This window comes from Cotesia glomerata, linkage group LG6 (genome assembly GCF_020080835.1).
Source record: "Cotesia glomerata isolate CgM1 linkage group LG6, MPM_Cglom_v2.3, whole genome shotgun sequence".
Taxonomy (NCBI): domain Eukaryota; kingdom Metazoa; phylum Arthropoda; class Insecta; order Hymenoptera; family Braconidae; genus Cotesia; species Cotesia glomerata.
In genome coordinates this window covers 10,776,613-10,793,130 of record NC_058163.1, presented here as the reverse complement: position 1 = coordinate 10,793,130, position 16,518 = coordinate 10,776,613, and the positions used below count along the sequence as shown (strand labels likewise).

The following is a 16,518-nucleotide window of genomic DNA, read 5'->3' as shown; positions in this document are numbered from 1 at the left end:
TAGCTATCCTAATCATTACTCATGATTTTGACGAGTAAGCAGCCTTCCAGACTTTGACACGAGAAGACCTGAGTTCGAACCGAGCATTAAGCCTAGAAACTTTTCATTAAATATACATATAATTCTTGTTTCGAAATTTAAAATGGGTCCCCAACTTAATTTTTATCATGTTACTTTTTATTTGCGAAAATATTTTTTTTGTAACTCCTGCTTCCAAAGTTCAATAATTGAGCCTTGCTCAGCAAACGCAAAGTTGCGTATTTTCGTGATGGTTACATACACTATAGTAGCGTGCGGGAAAGTAGGCGGAGTCAAACTTTCCAACTGCTTTATCGTGCGGGAATGAAAACTAACTACAATAAATGTATAAGATTCATAGAATGTATATGTCCGCCATTACCACTACAAATCAAACTATCAAGCATACTGAGACTAATTCTAGCGCCTGCGCATACCCGAGTCAAAATATAAATTCCAATTTGAGCCTCAAAATCCTTAGTGAGGTTTTTGAGGGCAAATTTGGAATTTCAAGATAGATTTCAATATGGAAAGTAGTCACGATTTGAACCTCAAAACCCTCACAATATTCTTCAATAATTTTACTATTAAAAATTTTAAATGAATATGGTACTAACAATATGGCACTATTGTTTTTTAAATCCTCCCTGCATTTTTTAAATAAACAAATGATTTTATCTGATAAAATAAATTCAAAGTGATCGAGGTGTAAAATTTTTTTGCAGTGGTACAAATTGTCATATAACATTTTAGTAATTAATTTCATCAAAATAAATTAGCCAAATTGAAAAAAAAAAAAAATTTTTTTAACTTCCCGCTAAGAAAATTGAAAATTTTCAAAAATCGGGAAGTTATTGGTTTCACCCCGTTTTTTGAAAATCGAGTTTTCAATGGATGTTGACGTTTTGAGGTCCTAGGAAGCCTCCCCGAATGTTTCCGCGATGATGTCCGTAAGTCTGTATGTATGTGTGTGAATGTGTGTGGGTGTGTGTGTGTGTGTGTGTATGTGTATGTATATATGTTACCCTCTTATAACTTTTGAACAGCTTGACCGATTTTATCGCGGTTGACGCCACTCGAAAGGGCTTCACTAAACTTAAATTTTGACTATAATTTGGATCGATTCGAACCAGTAGATTTTGAGAAATCTCAAAAAAACTGCAAGAAAAAATTTTTCCAAATGTGGTTTTTTTAGAATAACTTTTAAACGGCTTGACCGATCAATTCCAAAAACTAATTAGCTCTTAACATAAAAAAAACACGTCGATTGCCGCCAGCCCGGTCGAAATCGGTTAATTCGTTCGTGAGTTATCGTTAACGAAAAAAATCGAAATCGTTTTTTGGGAATTACTTTAAAATTCCTTGTTCGATCAATTTAAACTTAAAAGTTCTTTATGAGACTTTAAAAATTGCGTTAAATGCCACCAACCACGTAAAAATCGGTTCATTTATTCAAAAGTTATTGCGGTTTAAAAATTCGAAAAATAGTGTTTCATTCAACTTCTAGCAGATTTTTGAGTTCGGAGAGCTCAAAATGATACGAAAATTATATTTTTGAGCTCGAAGAGTAAAAATGTTTAACTACTACGCTCGAAGCATAAACACTAATAATAGCCGAAAACTATAGAGGTAATATCTCTACTCCCTGCTGTTTACAGGGTGAGAAGTGACACCGGTAGACACATGGAGGGGATAACTTACCAAGTGATAATAATTGATGTTATCGAGCGGGATAGAAAATGATAAAATTATGAAAATGACTATTAAAAAGCAAGGGTTGGTGATAAAAAAGTGCAAATTTAGAGTTATATGTATTTTTTGATGCCACATAATAAAAAAATTAAAAAAAAAAAATTTTTTCAAAAAAATAAAAAAAAAATTTTTAGGGTGAACACCCCTTATCACTTAGAGGTTAGAAAAATAGATAGTAGCCGATTCTCAGGCTTACTGAATATGCATAAAAAATTTCATGAGAATCGGTCAAGCCGTTTCGCAGGAGTATGGGAACGAACATTGTGACACGAGAATTTTATATATTAAATATATATATATATATATATATATATATATATACTTGCTGACCCGGCAAACGTTGTTTTGCCATGTGAATAATTTCTAGAGAATTTCTAGTGTCGAAAAAAAATTACTAACTTATTGAAAGTGTATAAGGATGTGGAATATGAGTGAAAAAGGCCTGGAGCGCTGTGAACGATGAGGAAATGTTGTTTAAAAATAACAAAACACCAAACATTAATTGTTTTAATTTATTAAAAGTAATAATTATTTATACAATTAATTAATTACATAATATTAATCTCTTAATGCTGCAGCGTGAACAATATTTTTTGTTAGCCCGTCTTTAGCTAATACAAACAAACTTGATGGTTTACCCATTCGAGAGCATGCAACGTACAATTGTCCGTGTGAAAAACATGGTGTGCTCAAATCTAAGCCACAAACAGACATTGTTTGGCTTTGGGATTTATTAATAGTCATTGCAAATGCCAATCTAATCGGAAATTGAATACGCTTAAATTGAATTGGCACATCTGTGGGTCTAATAGGTATTCGTGGTATCAATATATTTTCACCTCGAAACTTGCCATTTAAAATGGTGCCTTCGATAACGTTTTTCATTAATTTTTTAATGACTAATCGCGTACCGTTGCATAGCCGTGGCGGGTTCAAATTACGAAGCAAAATAATTGGAGATCCAACCTTCAATTGTAAGTTATGTGGTGGCATGCCTGGCAAATCTAGTGAGTTCAAAAACTCTGTTGGAAAATTTACAGCTTCAGTGTCATCGCAAACTGTATCAATAGATTTATATGATACCAAGTCCCCCCGCAATAACTGTTGTATCTTCAGATTTAAAATGTCAACGTCCACATTTTTTGCAGCTAACATTGCTCTTTCTGCAAGCCACTCGAGATTTATGTAATTCGTGTGTACATCGGGAAATATTTGTTCTATGAGAGCATCTTGCGAATCAATGATTGTGCAGAAATCATTCGCTAATTTCATGTATCCAGTTTCAGATATAGTGACTTTTCCATCGCCGATATCTAAGAGTTGTTTTGAGAATGTTTCAGCGGATGGATCTTGAAGCATTTGAACGCACATATTTACTTTCAGCTGTACTATTTCGAAATTACGCCACAATGTCGATGATTTTAAGCAGGCGTTGATTTCATCAGCGTATGTTGAACGTGGAATGACGGGAAGTGTTTGTCTGAAGTCACCTGAAAGGACTAACAGAGTGCCACCAAATAGTTTGTCGTTGTTTTTAATATCTTTCAATGTCCTGTTCAACGTCTCAAGCGAATGTTTGTGTGCCATGGTACATTCATCCCAGATGATAATTTTACACTGTTTCAGCACTGTGGCTATGGACGATTGTTTTTTTATGTTGCACACTGCGTCAGGGTTATTTTGAATATTTAGTGGTAGCTTAAATACTGAATGAGCTGTTCTGCCTTCATCCAATAAAGTTGCCGCAATGCCCGATGATGCAACGGCCAATGCGATGCCATTATTGGATCGTATTTTGGCGAGAATTAGCGAAATAAGGAATGTCTTGCCAGTTCCACCTGGTGCATCTAAAAAGAAGAACCCACCTTGTCCTACTGAAACTACGAGCATAATACGGTCGTAAATGGTTCTTTGTTCCTCATTCATTAGTGGGACATTGCGAGTAACAATCGCCGCCGTTTCTACAGTGTTGTACTGCATTTCACGATTCATTTCAGTGTTCATTAAATTAGTTGCACCTCGATTTGGCGACTTCATACCGAAATGACTGAGTGGTAAGTTGGCAATGATAATGCAAAGATCCTCGATAGCAATCAATGCTTCATTGTACATATCGTCGCTAAATGTTATCGCTAGATCGTTACACCGTGTACGATGTTGATGCAATATATCATCAGTTATTGAATCTTTGTGATTATCCCATAATATCTCTGCTCGGGCTGGAAAACATGTAGTCAACACTATAGCGAATAGTAGACGAATTTGTATTGCTGTACAGTTCAATGCTGCTTCAGCAAGCATACATTCCCACTGATTGTCATCTTCTAGCAAGCCGAGTGCAAGGCATGCATCTTTATACGTTGTATACTGTTGCCCATTCACATAACGTATATCTTGAAATGACAATGGGCCAGTAACATTAACCAACAATAGTCGAAGATAAAAGCACTCAGTCTGTCTTGGATTCACTGTAAATACTCCCCCCAAGGCGTTTGATTTGAATAAATTGGGGCATGCATCAACTAATGAGCCTTGCTTGCGGGGTATCCATTGTTTTGTTTGAGCCCATGTGAAATAGCGTGGTACTTGTGAATAGAGTAAAGTACGTGCAAAGGCACCAAAATCATCCGCACGGTTACACAATTCAAAAAATTCAGTGAGTGTAGTTTTTGGTGGATTTATAGCACGATCAATCGCTGTCTCGTTCGTGAAATATACACGCTGACCATTTTCAAGATGAACGGCTAACTGAACAACTGCTGGATCCCGTTCATGAATTGGAAAACCAAAGATACGCCAAACAGCTTCATCGGAGCTGATGTACCGACCTATTTGGTAGAGCGTTATTTCATCGTTTTTATTTACTGGAGGAGCATTCACATTGGTATTTTCCACTCTAAACACTGCCATGTCACTGCCTTTATGGACACACTTGCAAATGTATTTGATGCTCTTCACAGAACTGCAGAACTCAACATTAATATGAGCATTGTATGTTTTGCTCAGCAGGGGCGAATATGGCACGACCCAACGATTGTCAATATCAATGTCTGTGTTGCTGATGTTTTTAATAAATGATTTTCCGCCATTATCTGGATTCCTTCGACGATATATTGGATATCCGTCGACATTTGTGATTGTATCGTTAGTGAAATCTTTAGGGAAATTTTTTGTACATTTTCCATCTGATATGCAAGGCGATGAACGATTAAAAGTACCGCATGGGCCATGAATCATGTTTGCTGTAACAATATCAAACAGCAATTGATCAGTAGACGGATCGGGAATTTCTGCAGAAATTATATTATCTATTTTTTCAGGACGGATTTTGTCGATTAACCAAACCAAAATGTGGGCATGAGGTAATCCTCGCTTTTGCCACTCAACCGAATACAGCCAGCAACATGTGGGACCGAATACATGTGATTTAGTAATAAAATTTATTAATGACTTCAGCTTTTGTCTAAACACACGTGCTGTAATGTCATGACGATGTATTGCATTTTGGCCAGGCAACAGCAAAGATGTAATCTCTGGCCATTTTGGATTACATGTGAACGTGATAAATAAACACGGTCGCCCATATTCATGCACGAAAGTCAGAGCATCCTGTATATACTCTTGCATATGACGTGGACTGCCTACGTACGATGATGGTAGAATGACAGAGTTACCAATTTCGGCGGCGTCGGCGTTGTTGACAATAGCGTCTCGCAAGTGAATGTACTCTTCCACACGTAGCTTGAGTTGATTATATCGTAAGTATCGTAGTCGTTCGCCTTCTATCTTCGCGTACATGTCGACCATGAATTGTTGACAAAGCTCTCGAAATCGTAGAATGACGTTATCCAGCCCGCGTCTAATCATCAATCTATACGCATAATAATCCTTCGAGCTAACGTTCTTGTTTGTTTCGGCTCCTGTAATAATATATTCATAAATATTAATTTAAGTTAATTGCGTTTAATAATTTAATTGTTTTGTTAAAAGTGTAATAATCAAATTCATAATAAATGAAGTACCTGATACGGGATCTCGTTGTTTAATATTTATGCTATATCCATCTTGTCCCTTCCAGAAGATTAGCGGATATTGGAGAGCGTCATATGAACGGTGTGTATCAGCAATGAACTGAAGATTATTATTTCTTCTACGAACCACAATTTCTCGTGCACCTGTACGATCGCCAACCATGATTCCAGCAACGTCGTCAGCAACAGGTGCATTGAATCTACGAATGTATTCTCCAGCTGGTGTTTTATCAGGATTAATAACAATAGCGTGATTATCGCTTTCTAATTTGTGCATGTGGGATTTGAATATTTTCAAAAATTCATTATGCTCATTCAATAGAGCATCCAGCTCGTTGACGATGCGTCTAGCAAAGAATGAATCAAGGTTATTGTAACCATAACGTGCATCCACCCGATTGGCTAGTGCGCTTCCGGAGTCCTCGCCGCCCATAAAGTAGATTTGTAAAAATTTATGTGGTTCGTTTGGCATTGACAGCAATGAGCCTATTTTATGATAAACTTGGCCTCTGATTTTGAATGTAGAATTGTATTGTTAACCATTTGCATTAGTATTTTGAACTATTTCTGTTGCTCCGAACGATGTCATTTGAAAGCATGAGTTGAATGTTCGAATGGACTTCAGGAACACGTTAGAATCTGGATCTGTGCTGATAAGCAAACCGTTCAATGGTTCCGGTGGTGTTTCAATTACAGGTAGTTGTACCTTCCCTGACGCGCAACACATCTCGGCTGGTTCATTTTTGAATTTCAAAGCATGACAATACGGACATTCTTTGTCCATAGCACCAATTACTACTTTTGAATGAGCATAATATTCAATATCGGGCTCATACTGGAATGCTAGACGCAGAAATGATGTAGCTACAAATGCTCGATGTGCCTGTTGGCGTTGTTGGTCATTCGCTCTGCGTCTATTGACAGTAAAACGGTGTGATTGTCGTTGTTCTAATCTCATGACTTCATTGCGTTCAGCTCGTGTATCGTCTGATTGTTCTTGACAATAAAGGGGATTTAATTAATATTAATATTAAGGGCTCTAATAGGCGCCAAAATTTTTGTTTTTAAATGTACTTTCAACTTTTCAACACCATTAAAAAAAAAAATTTTTTTTTTTTTTTGAAACACCCTAATGTACATTTATTTTAATTATATCTCTTTAATTAATTTAGATAGGTATGCATTTTTAACTTCCCGCTAAGAAAATTGAAAATTTTCCACTAAAAAACGAATTAATCGATTGAATTCTACGAGAGGTCATTCGAAAGAGTTTATCATAACTTAGATCTGATTAGATTTGAGAGTTAATCCATTGATCCATTCCGAAGAAATTAAAAAAAAAACCAAAAAAAAAATTTGAATTTTTATGTTTTTTTAAAATAACTTCAAAGCGTTCGGAAAAATCATAATAAAACCATATATACGTTTTTTGTGCTTAAAAAACTGCGTCTAATGCATTTTCGAAAATGAAAATCGAACGACGCATTCAAAAGTTATAGTTGTTTAAAAATTCACAAAATTTTGTTTTTCGGTATTTTTTTAAGATATCTTCGAGATTTCTCTACCAATCAATATGAACCTTGTAACGGGGTAGTTAGCCCTGTCCAATTGGTCACCCCTTTCCTCTTTGAAAAGGGCGCCACTGGGATTTTATACTCGGTGTCCCAGAAACTGGGGAGCATGAGAAGGAAAGATCGGGTCGTGAGAAGTTGAGAAAAGCTGAAAAATTAATACTGAGAAACAATTATTAACAATTTAATTATTTATTCAATGTAAACAATTTAATTCTAACAAAATTCCTTAACAATATTGCCCTTAAAATTAACCTATCAATCACTTAATTGTGAGAACCTCTCACCTACGCAGGCACTTGCCAAAACTTACAACTAAATATCATTAAATTCTTTTAACCATAGATCATTACGCATCTATCTTCTTAATTTCTTAACTCAACATAGACCATTACGCATCTATCTTCTTAATTTCCTAATTCACTTTTAGACCATTACGCATCTATCTTCAATTTCTTAACTCAACATAGACCATTACGCATCTATCTTCAATTTCTTAAAACCTCGTCCAACTGACGGAATAACAAACGACATCATTTACCCAATAAAATTGAATCTCAAAACTTCGCATTTTCCAAAATTACGCCTAATAATTACTTAACACAAAATTCCGACCTTCGATTTTAATTCATTAAATTCATTAATACATCTTCTTAACTAAATTCATTTCCAACTTACTTAACCAAATTTTCTACTAAAGTTATCAATCAATTTATTCTACTGAACCCACTGATTTATTTCATTTCTTGATCTCCACTAAATAATCTTTAACAAAGTTCACTACATAATTTTCTTAACAAGTTCGGTAATCATTTTCTAAATTCACTGAATTTTTCAATAAATACATTCGCTAAATTAACTAAATTAATTAAATTTAGCCCACCGGCCGAAATCTAACAACACAATTTCTTAAATTCAACTCTGAAATTCTAAAACGTCTCAACAAAATTACCACCGTAGAGCATTATAGAATGACCTTCACTGACTTAATTTCAATTCTTAATTCTCCTTAAATAAATTCTAGGCGATATTTCTTAATTAAATTCTGTCTCGAAAATTCTTAACTAAAATTAATTTATCATAGCCAACAGGCCTATAATAAATTACTAATAAATTCTTTACCAATAAATTAAAAATTTATCCATTAAATATAAAAGTCCAGCGACAAAACTATTTACTTGACCTCGACAATAGAAAGTAAAGTACGAATTCGCTAATAAAAAGATGACCGCTCGAGAAATTAAATTTAATTATTTTGGCCTCTTAATTAAATTATTAATTAATTTGGCCTAAAATAACCCAAAATACCTGACAACTGAAACCGGTACTCCAGCGATGAATTCTTTTCCCAGTAGAAAGAAAATGACGGGATCAGCTCCACTGTGCCTGCTGACTTCCAAAGCTCCAGAAACTCGTGTCACCAAATTACACCCAGCTCCCAATCTTATCCTCGATCAATTTATCCTAGAAATTCCAGTAAATAAATATTTCGAATAAGACGAAGATCGTCAGCCAAATGGCCTAACGACAAGTAATTTTTAACAAAAATACCAGACAATAAAATTTAATCGCTTCGTTCCATTCATGAAGCCTTAAGAAATCAACTACTTACTTGTCTCAGAAAAATATCCCACGCTGGAACACAGTTACCCAACGTACTCGCAAAATTTCACCGGAAGAAAGAGAGTCTTGACACAACACCCGGCGTTTTTATAACCTCTCCTCGTGCTCTCCAACTTTCCTATCTTCGCTCCCGCGCTTCATTTTCCGGGGACAGCGGTGGGGACTCAGCGATACATACGACCCGGTGACGAGTCGTACAACTACTTCATCGCGCTCCGAAGGTAAAGAGTAGCTCCTACTCACCGCGACACGATAATCAAAAAATTAAGTCCCGCGGGAATTCAAATTCCCTGTCACAACCTATACATTTTCTTTTCGTGCTTTAAAAACTGCGTCAAATACTTTTTTTTTAAAATGAAAATTGAACGACGCATCCAAAAATTATAGTTGCCTATTAAAGACATTTTGAGCTCGAAGACTTCATAATATTAAATAAATATTTTTAATGCTAACAAAGCCTATTTTAAAAAAAAAGAAATATTTGTTACTATTGGGGCCAGTTTTTCAACCCTAGGTTTAAGTAATTTATCATTGTGAATATATATATCTATATTAGGGTGGCCCAAAAAAACCGACTATTTTTTTTTTTTAGCCTCGAGTGAAAAAATGTTAGTTTTTGATGTTTTAAGAGCCCTCTCCAAAGGACAGCTCAAAAAAAAAATTTTAAGAAGTCACTCCAAATTTTTTGAAATTTCAAAAATCGTCAAAAATCGAACTTTTTTTTTTTAATTTTTTTTCTCGTCACAGTATAATTTTATAGACCAAAAAAAATAAGTTTCTGAAAGTTTCAGTTCAAAATTTAAATTTTGAAAGGTTGCTCATAATTTTTTTCAATTTATTAGTGCATTAGTTTAGATTTTTTCGAGCGACTTTTTACAATTCGAATTAAAATTCCATGCATTTTTTTTTTTTATTTAGTACCATAATCGATAAAAATACATCATGAGATGAACTAAAAATCAAGCACAATACAGAAAAAATAATTTTTTTTAATTTAATAATTTTATTTAATAAACTTCCAAGCGTGGATTCGAATTCCAAGCTGGTCTTAGAAACCAGCTTGGTTGAGATTTGACCTTGCCGCGTAGTTTAAGATTTTTACAAATCAAAAAGACCCCAACGTATCACTCTCAACAGTTAAAGTCGGCGATATGACAAATTGAAGAAAAAAAAAAAAAATTATGAGCGACCTTCCAAAATTTAAATTTTGAACTGAAACTTTCAGAAACTTATTTTTTTTTGTCTATAAAATTATACTGTAACGAGAAAAAAAATTAAAAAAAAAAAAAGTTCGATTTTTGACGATTTTTGAAATTTTAAAAAATTTGGAGTGACCTCTTAAAAATTTTTTTTTAAGCTGTCTTTTGGAGAGGGCTCTTAAAACATCAAAAACTAACATTTTTTCACTCGAGACTAAAATAAAAAAATTAGAAAAACGGTTCACCCTAAAGGCCATCCCTGCTTCTCGCTAATTCCATTCCTGGGCGCTTAAAATTGGACTTATGACATTTTTGAGATTTTTGAGCTCAAAATATAATTTATGTGATATTTTGAGCTTGCTGAGTTCAAAGAAATAATATTTCTATGCATTTGAGCTCTCCCAGCTCAAAAGTCTGATACAAGTTTCATAGAACACTATTTTTGGAATTTTCAAACCGCAATAACTTTTGAATGGATCAACCAATTTTCACGCGGTTGGCGGCATTCGACGCAGTTTTATTATTCTCATAAGTTATTTTCAGATTTTAATTGATCAAACCAAAAATTTCGGAGTAATCCAGAAAAAACACTTTTTTCGGTTTTCTTTCGTTCACGATAAGGTAAAAGCTCCAATAGATGATCATATACCAGTATATGATCACTCCATGTATTTATATATCTATATTCACAAATATAGGTATACAAATACATGGAGTGATCATATACTGGTACGTGATCATCTATTGGGGCTTTTACCTTATCTCTCGAACGATTCAACCGATTTCGACCAGCTTGGTGGCGATCGACGTGGTTTTTCAAACTTAAAGGCGGATTAGTTTTTGAAGATGATCGATAAAGTCGTTTAAAAGTTATTCCAAAAAAACCACTTTCAAAAAAAATTTTTTCTTATTTTTTTTTGAGATTTTTCAAAATTTCTCAAAATCTATCGGTCCGAATCGGTTCAAATTCACAGGAAATCTAAGTTTGAAGGAACTCTTTAGAACGCCGTTTAGTAGATTCCGATCGGTTTAGTCGTTCAAAAGTTATACGCGAGTCACACACACACACACACACACACACACACACACACACACACACACACACACACACACACACACACACACACACACACACACACTTGGGGCAGAGGCGAAACTGCTACCAGGCGCGTCTCCCCGTAGCGGATGGGAGAACGCTCGCTGTACCTGGTACAGAGGGTAGGAGCCAAATAAAATACGTTCCCGTGGACAAAACTCCTCTTTAATGGGTTGGTCACACTAACTGACCTAACAAGACGATCGTTCCCTGCTGTGACCCACTGGGAGTGACCGGAACCTCGTGTCGTAGTTTCCGACGATGCAGGCCACGGCTGATGTGAGCTTTCTCTGCCGAGGTGTAAGTTGCAGCAGTGGATCAGGAGCCAGCCACTTCGGGCCTTGATCAGGAAGTACGCAGTGAGTGTTAGAGATCGGAATCTTCACCGCTCCGAGCGAGTCTAGTCCGTCCGTGTATTCCGGGACTGGCTAAGTGTTGGCTAGGCCTCAGGGAACTGGGGTAGGAGTCCTATCTCCGAGGGTACACCCGTTCCTAGTTATGACAACCCGCTCCACTCCGTACGATGCGCTGGTGAATTTAAAAGTATGAGTAAAATTCAGGAAAACAACAAGAGTGAAAACGGGCCTCATGCCCAACAAGCAGCGATTGAAGCAAGCGCTGAAATGAAGCGGTCGCAAGCGTTGGAACGCCTTGAAAAGCTGACCAGTGAGCTAAATTACTTCATCCAATCTAAGGTCAATATCCACAAGGAGATTAAGACCAAGACGACCAGCGTAGCCAATGCCCTCCAGAGATTCAAGAAACTTGATGAAGAATGGCGTTTAACAGTACGACGCACTTCTCGCACTACACCGGAGAGAAGCATTCAAGCAACTGTTGTGAATGAAGAAGCAATGGACACTGGAGCCGAAGCTGACGGTGAATCAGTCGCGGAAGACAGAAGCAGAACTAGCAGCAAGTCAACTAAGAGAAAAGATCGATCTTCTCCCGACCCAACGATCAGCCAAGTTGTGAAGAAAAAGGACCTGAAACCAAACCCTCCGAAAAACACGGCAGTGCAGAACGCCGGAAAAAAAGAGGTGACTGAATGGCAGAAGGTCCAATCCAAGAAGGAGAAGAAGGAGCAAGTGAGAGAGCGGTTACCAAAACAATCGGTGAACAAATCTCGGCCGGAGCCTAAGCGGAAAAAACCGCGAAAATTCACCAAACCAGATGCCTTAATTATTCGACCCGTTGAGAAGGCAAAATATGCCGAGATACTGCGTCGGATTAAAAAAGATGTCCCACCAGATCAGACCCGTGACGTCGTTGACAAGGTTCAAGAGACGAATGATGGGAATATGCTCATTACGCTTTCCAGAAAGACCGCAGACAAAGGACAAGCTTTGCTGAAGACCATCAAGAGCATCCTTAAAGAAGAAGCGCAAATCATCTGTAAAGGCCCAGAGGAACAGCTTTAAGGGGGGAAATACGTGTAGAGGCTTGAAAAAATTCAAAATTTTTTTTTTTCATAAATCGCTTGTAAAACTATTGAAAAATATACAGTTAAAATTTCAGGTCAAAATTATTATTCGTTCAAAAGTTACAAGCGATTTAGTAAGTGCGCTCGGTACAGCGCCCGAGAACATAATTACCTGAACGGAGCGGTCGGTTAGGGTCGAGTAGGTAGTCATTCATATACTTCCAGGTATATATTTTTAAGAAAGAAAGGGAAAATGGGCAGATGTTCTTTTATTTTATTCGTATAGAAGCTACTAGAAGTATTAGTGTCCTTGTAACAAACCATAGTGTAATATTAGTTCACAACCGACCTTCGTAGCGTGTGTTTGCAGTATTAGTAAAAAATGTCTTCGTATCCAAAAACAGGACGTAGTGATAGTGCTCGTCGTAGTAGACCACGCAAAAGATCTTTTCACGGAAATCAGTTTTCAAATACTGAATCAAACGAGTGTGGTGATAATAACGAGAGTATAAGTGCCAAAAAGCTATCAAATACAATGAGTGAAAATGTAATTGTTAACCCATTACATTTTTATAGAATCATAGAATTTTTTACCGTCTTCACAGCTTTATCGGATATTCTTATATGTCGAAACTGTAAACAGAATGTTAAATTTGCTGAAAGTGGAATACGAGGCCTCGGATTCAAGCTCGTTGTTAATTGCATGTGCGGATCGAAACAAATTCCATCAGGTCCTTTTATAAATAATGGATTTGAAATAAATCGTAGGATAGTTTTTGTCATGCGACTCTTGGGTGTTGGCCGTGAGGGAATTAATTTATTTTGTAATTATATGGACATAGGTACTGGTATCTGTGAAAATACTTACAATTCGATATATGATCATATTCACAGTGCTGCTAAAAAAATATTTGAATTTTGTTGTAAGAAAGCTGTAGATGAAGAAAAAAAAGAAAATGAGAAGCACGAAAGACCTCTTCTTAATTTTAAAGTATCTGGTGATGGAACTTGGAGGAAACGAGGATTCAAATCATTATTTGGCGTTACAACTCTAATAGGCTATTATACTGGAAAGGTTGTAGATTTAGTTGTTCGGAGTAGTTATTGTCATGCGTGTGCAATATGGAAGAACAAACCGAAAACTTCACCGGAATATATAGCTTGGGAAGAAAACCATGATGAAGAAAGCTGCACACAAACACATGAAGGATCTGCGGGAAGTATGGAAGTTGAAGCTATCAAAACGATGTTTACAAGGTCAGAAGAATTACACGGAGTAAAGTACGGTAATTATATAGGCGATGGAGATTCCAAAACATTCTCAGCAGTGATAAAATTGAACCCGTATGGTGATGAACTGACAGTAACTAAAAGCGAATGTATAGGTCATGTGCAAAAAAGAATGGGAACGCGACTCCGGAGCGTAAAAAAAGAAAAACATTTGGGCGGAAGAGGAAAGTTGACAGAAGTTTTAATAAAAAATTAAGCACTTACTATGGACTAGCAATTAGGAGAAATGTAAATAGCGTTGAAGACATGAAAAATGAGATATTGGCAACTTATTTCCATATGATATCAACAGATGATAATCCACAACATGACAAATGTCCAAAGGGTGTAGATAGCTGGTGTAAGTGGAACGAAGCTAAAGCTCTGGGGACAGAACCTCCAAAACATCCGACACCTTTGCATCCTGACGTTCAAAAAGCGATTTTTCCAATTTATCAGGATTTATCCCGGGTAGATTTATTGGAGAGATGTTTAGGAGGCCATACTAAAAATGCTAATGAAAGTTTTAATTCAACTATTTGGCGTATGGCCCCTAAACATTTGCATAGTGGTTTAAAAACTATTGAAATTGCTGCATACTTGGCTGCTTGCTTATTCAATGAAGGCAGTTCAAGTATTTTATTAGTCATGAACGAGTTAGGTCTCATCGTTGGGAACAATAGCTTCAATCACGCACAACAATCCGACAGTCAGCGCGTAACCCGTCAGAATCGACGCAGCTCCTTGGACAGTAAAGAAGCCCGAAAAGCACGAAAAGAAAATCTACAAGCTCAAAATGAAGCATATGAAGCTGAAGAAGGCTTACAATATGGTGCTGGAATAGCTGATTAATTGGTAAGTTGTTTCAATTCGTTTAATACAACTTTATATTAACCTTTTGGCACCGTGGCTTTATTTACCAGTAACAATTTATCGAAACAAAAATTTTTCATAAAAAATTTATCATACAAAAATTTCTCACATGCAAAAATTCTCACTCAAAAATTTCTTGATTAAAAAATTCTCACAGAGCAAAAATTATCATTTAAAAGTTTCTCAAATATTTTATTTTCACTTTATCATTAAAAATTCATAATTAAATAAATATTAATTTTAATAATAATTAATAATACCAAATAAATTTTGACAATGAGAAATATTGCCTTTGTGAAAATATCGAACAAGAAATTATTGCTGATAATTTATGTCGCGAGAAAGTATTGCATGAGAAAAAGAGACGGTCACCTTAACTTTTTCATCACTTATTTTTAAACGCGTTTTTCTCGAAACTAGTTTTTTCGAACTAGTGTACACTCTAGCTTAAAAAGTTTTTAACCAATCATCTTCAAATTTAGTATATTATTTCTTTACATAATTGTGCTGAATATGAACCTCAATCAGAAGCAATTTTTTCATTTTAACTAATTTTTTTATACTAAACAATAAACAAAAAAAAGGTAAAAAAACATGACTTACTTTCACAGCCGTCAAAAAAATGAAAATTTTTTTTTTTTCTTTAAAATGAGGTTCATATAGAAGATACATGTCTAAAAAAAGTTATAATTTTGATGCATTGATTTCAGATAAAAATTATGGCCTCCATGATGTACACCAGTTGCGAAGTCGGACGACAACCTACGAGATGTATCAGCTGATATCTTTACTACTTTTTAAGTTTTATTCTTGTAAATGTAAATTTTTACTCTTCAATATATGTATAAAATAACCCAAAAGTTTGAATAAATAATATTAATTTTTTATACCTTTAAATAATTGATTAAAATCTGCTCGAAAACGGCCATCTACACGTATTTCCCCCCTTAAATCTGGGACATTGACGACGAAACAACTAAGACGATGTCCGGAAGGCCTTACAAGAGGCAACTGGAAACGACTACGAAATACCTGAAGATGTCATTAAAATTCGTCCGGCCTACAGAGGTACTCAAACTGCTTCGGTACGATTGCCAGCAGCAATAGTGCAGAAGATACTCGGAAATACAGGCAAAATAAGGATTGGCTGGGTAAATTGCCGTGTCAGAGCAGTTAAGACACCACTACGATGCTATAAGTGCTGGCACTTTGGGCACACTACTGCCCAATGTAAAAGCGAAGTCGACCGATCTGGGCTTTGCATGAAATGTGGGCAAACAGGTCATCAAGCTGCTCAATGCCCAAATAAAGTGAAATATGCGTTATGTGCGGAAAAACCTGGCTCTCAGGACACTGCTCACCGGTCTGGTTCTGGCCGATGCCCAATCTTCCAAGAAGCACTCCAGAAGCTGACAAATAAACGAACATGAGGATACTGCAGCTTAACATCAATCACTGCGAAGCTGCGCATGACCTGCTTATGCAGACACTACGGGAATTAAAGCTCGACGTTGTGCTTTTATCCGAGCCATATAAACATTTAGCTGGACAACCTTGGGAGACGGATATCACCACGAAAGCTGTGATCTGGGCTTGTGGTAAGCTCCCTTTCCAGAGTGTAGCTACCAATGGCAGTGCTGGCTTTGTAGCAGCATCAGTAGAT

At 36.1% G+C, this 16,518-nt stretch overlaps 2 protein-coding genes across 2 annotated transcripts; one reads left to right on the top strand and one right to left on the bottom strand.

The window, feature by feature from the left end:
- Positions 1-3,191: 3,191 nt before the first annotated feature.
- On the bottom strand, positions 3,192-6,234 carry LOC123267902. Its single transcript, XM_044732790.1, has 3 exons — positions 5,793-6,234; positions 3,478-5,690; positions 3,192-3,260 (listed from the first exon to the last, which is right to left on the bottom strand). The coding sequence occupies exons 1-3, from the start codon at positions 6,232-6,234 to the stop codon at positions 3,192-3,194; spliced, it is 2,724 nt and encodes a 907-aa protein (XP_044588725.1).
- Positions 6,235-13,569: 7,335 nt separating this feature from the next.
- Positions 13,570-15,705, top strand: LOC123266799. The gene is made up of 2 exons (XM_044731216.1): positions 13,570-14,837; positions 15,566-15,705. Exon 1 carries the CDS (start codon positions 14,091-14,093, stop codon positions 14,832-14,834), a length of 744 nt encoding a protein of 247 aa, XP_044587151.1. The 5' UTR covers positions 13,570-14,090; the 3' UTR covers positions 14,835-14,837; positions 15,566-15,705.
- Positions 15,706-16,518: the final 813 nt, after the last annotated feature.

Coding starts and splice junctions, on each gene's coding strand:
- LOC123266799 (XM_044731216.1), top strand. CDS start 14,091: ATGTATAGGTCATGTGCAAAAAAGAATGGGAACGCGACTCCGGAGCGT.
- LOC123267902 (XM_044732790.1), bottom strand. CDS start 6,234: ATGGGCGGCGAGGACTCCGGAAGCGCACTAGCCAATCGGGTGGATGCA. Junction 5,691..5,792: donor ACAACGAGATCCCGTATCAG/GTACTTCATTTA, acceptor ATATTATTACAG/GAGCCGAAACAAACAAGAAC. Junction 3,261..3,477: donor AAGGCAGAACAGCTCATTCA/GTATTTAAGCTA, acceptor TAGTCCTTTCAG/GTGACTTCAGACAAACACTT.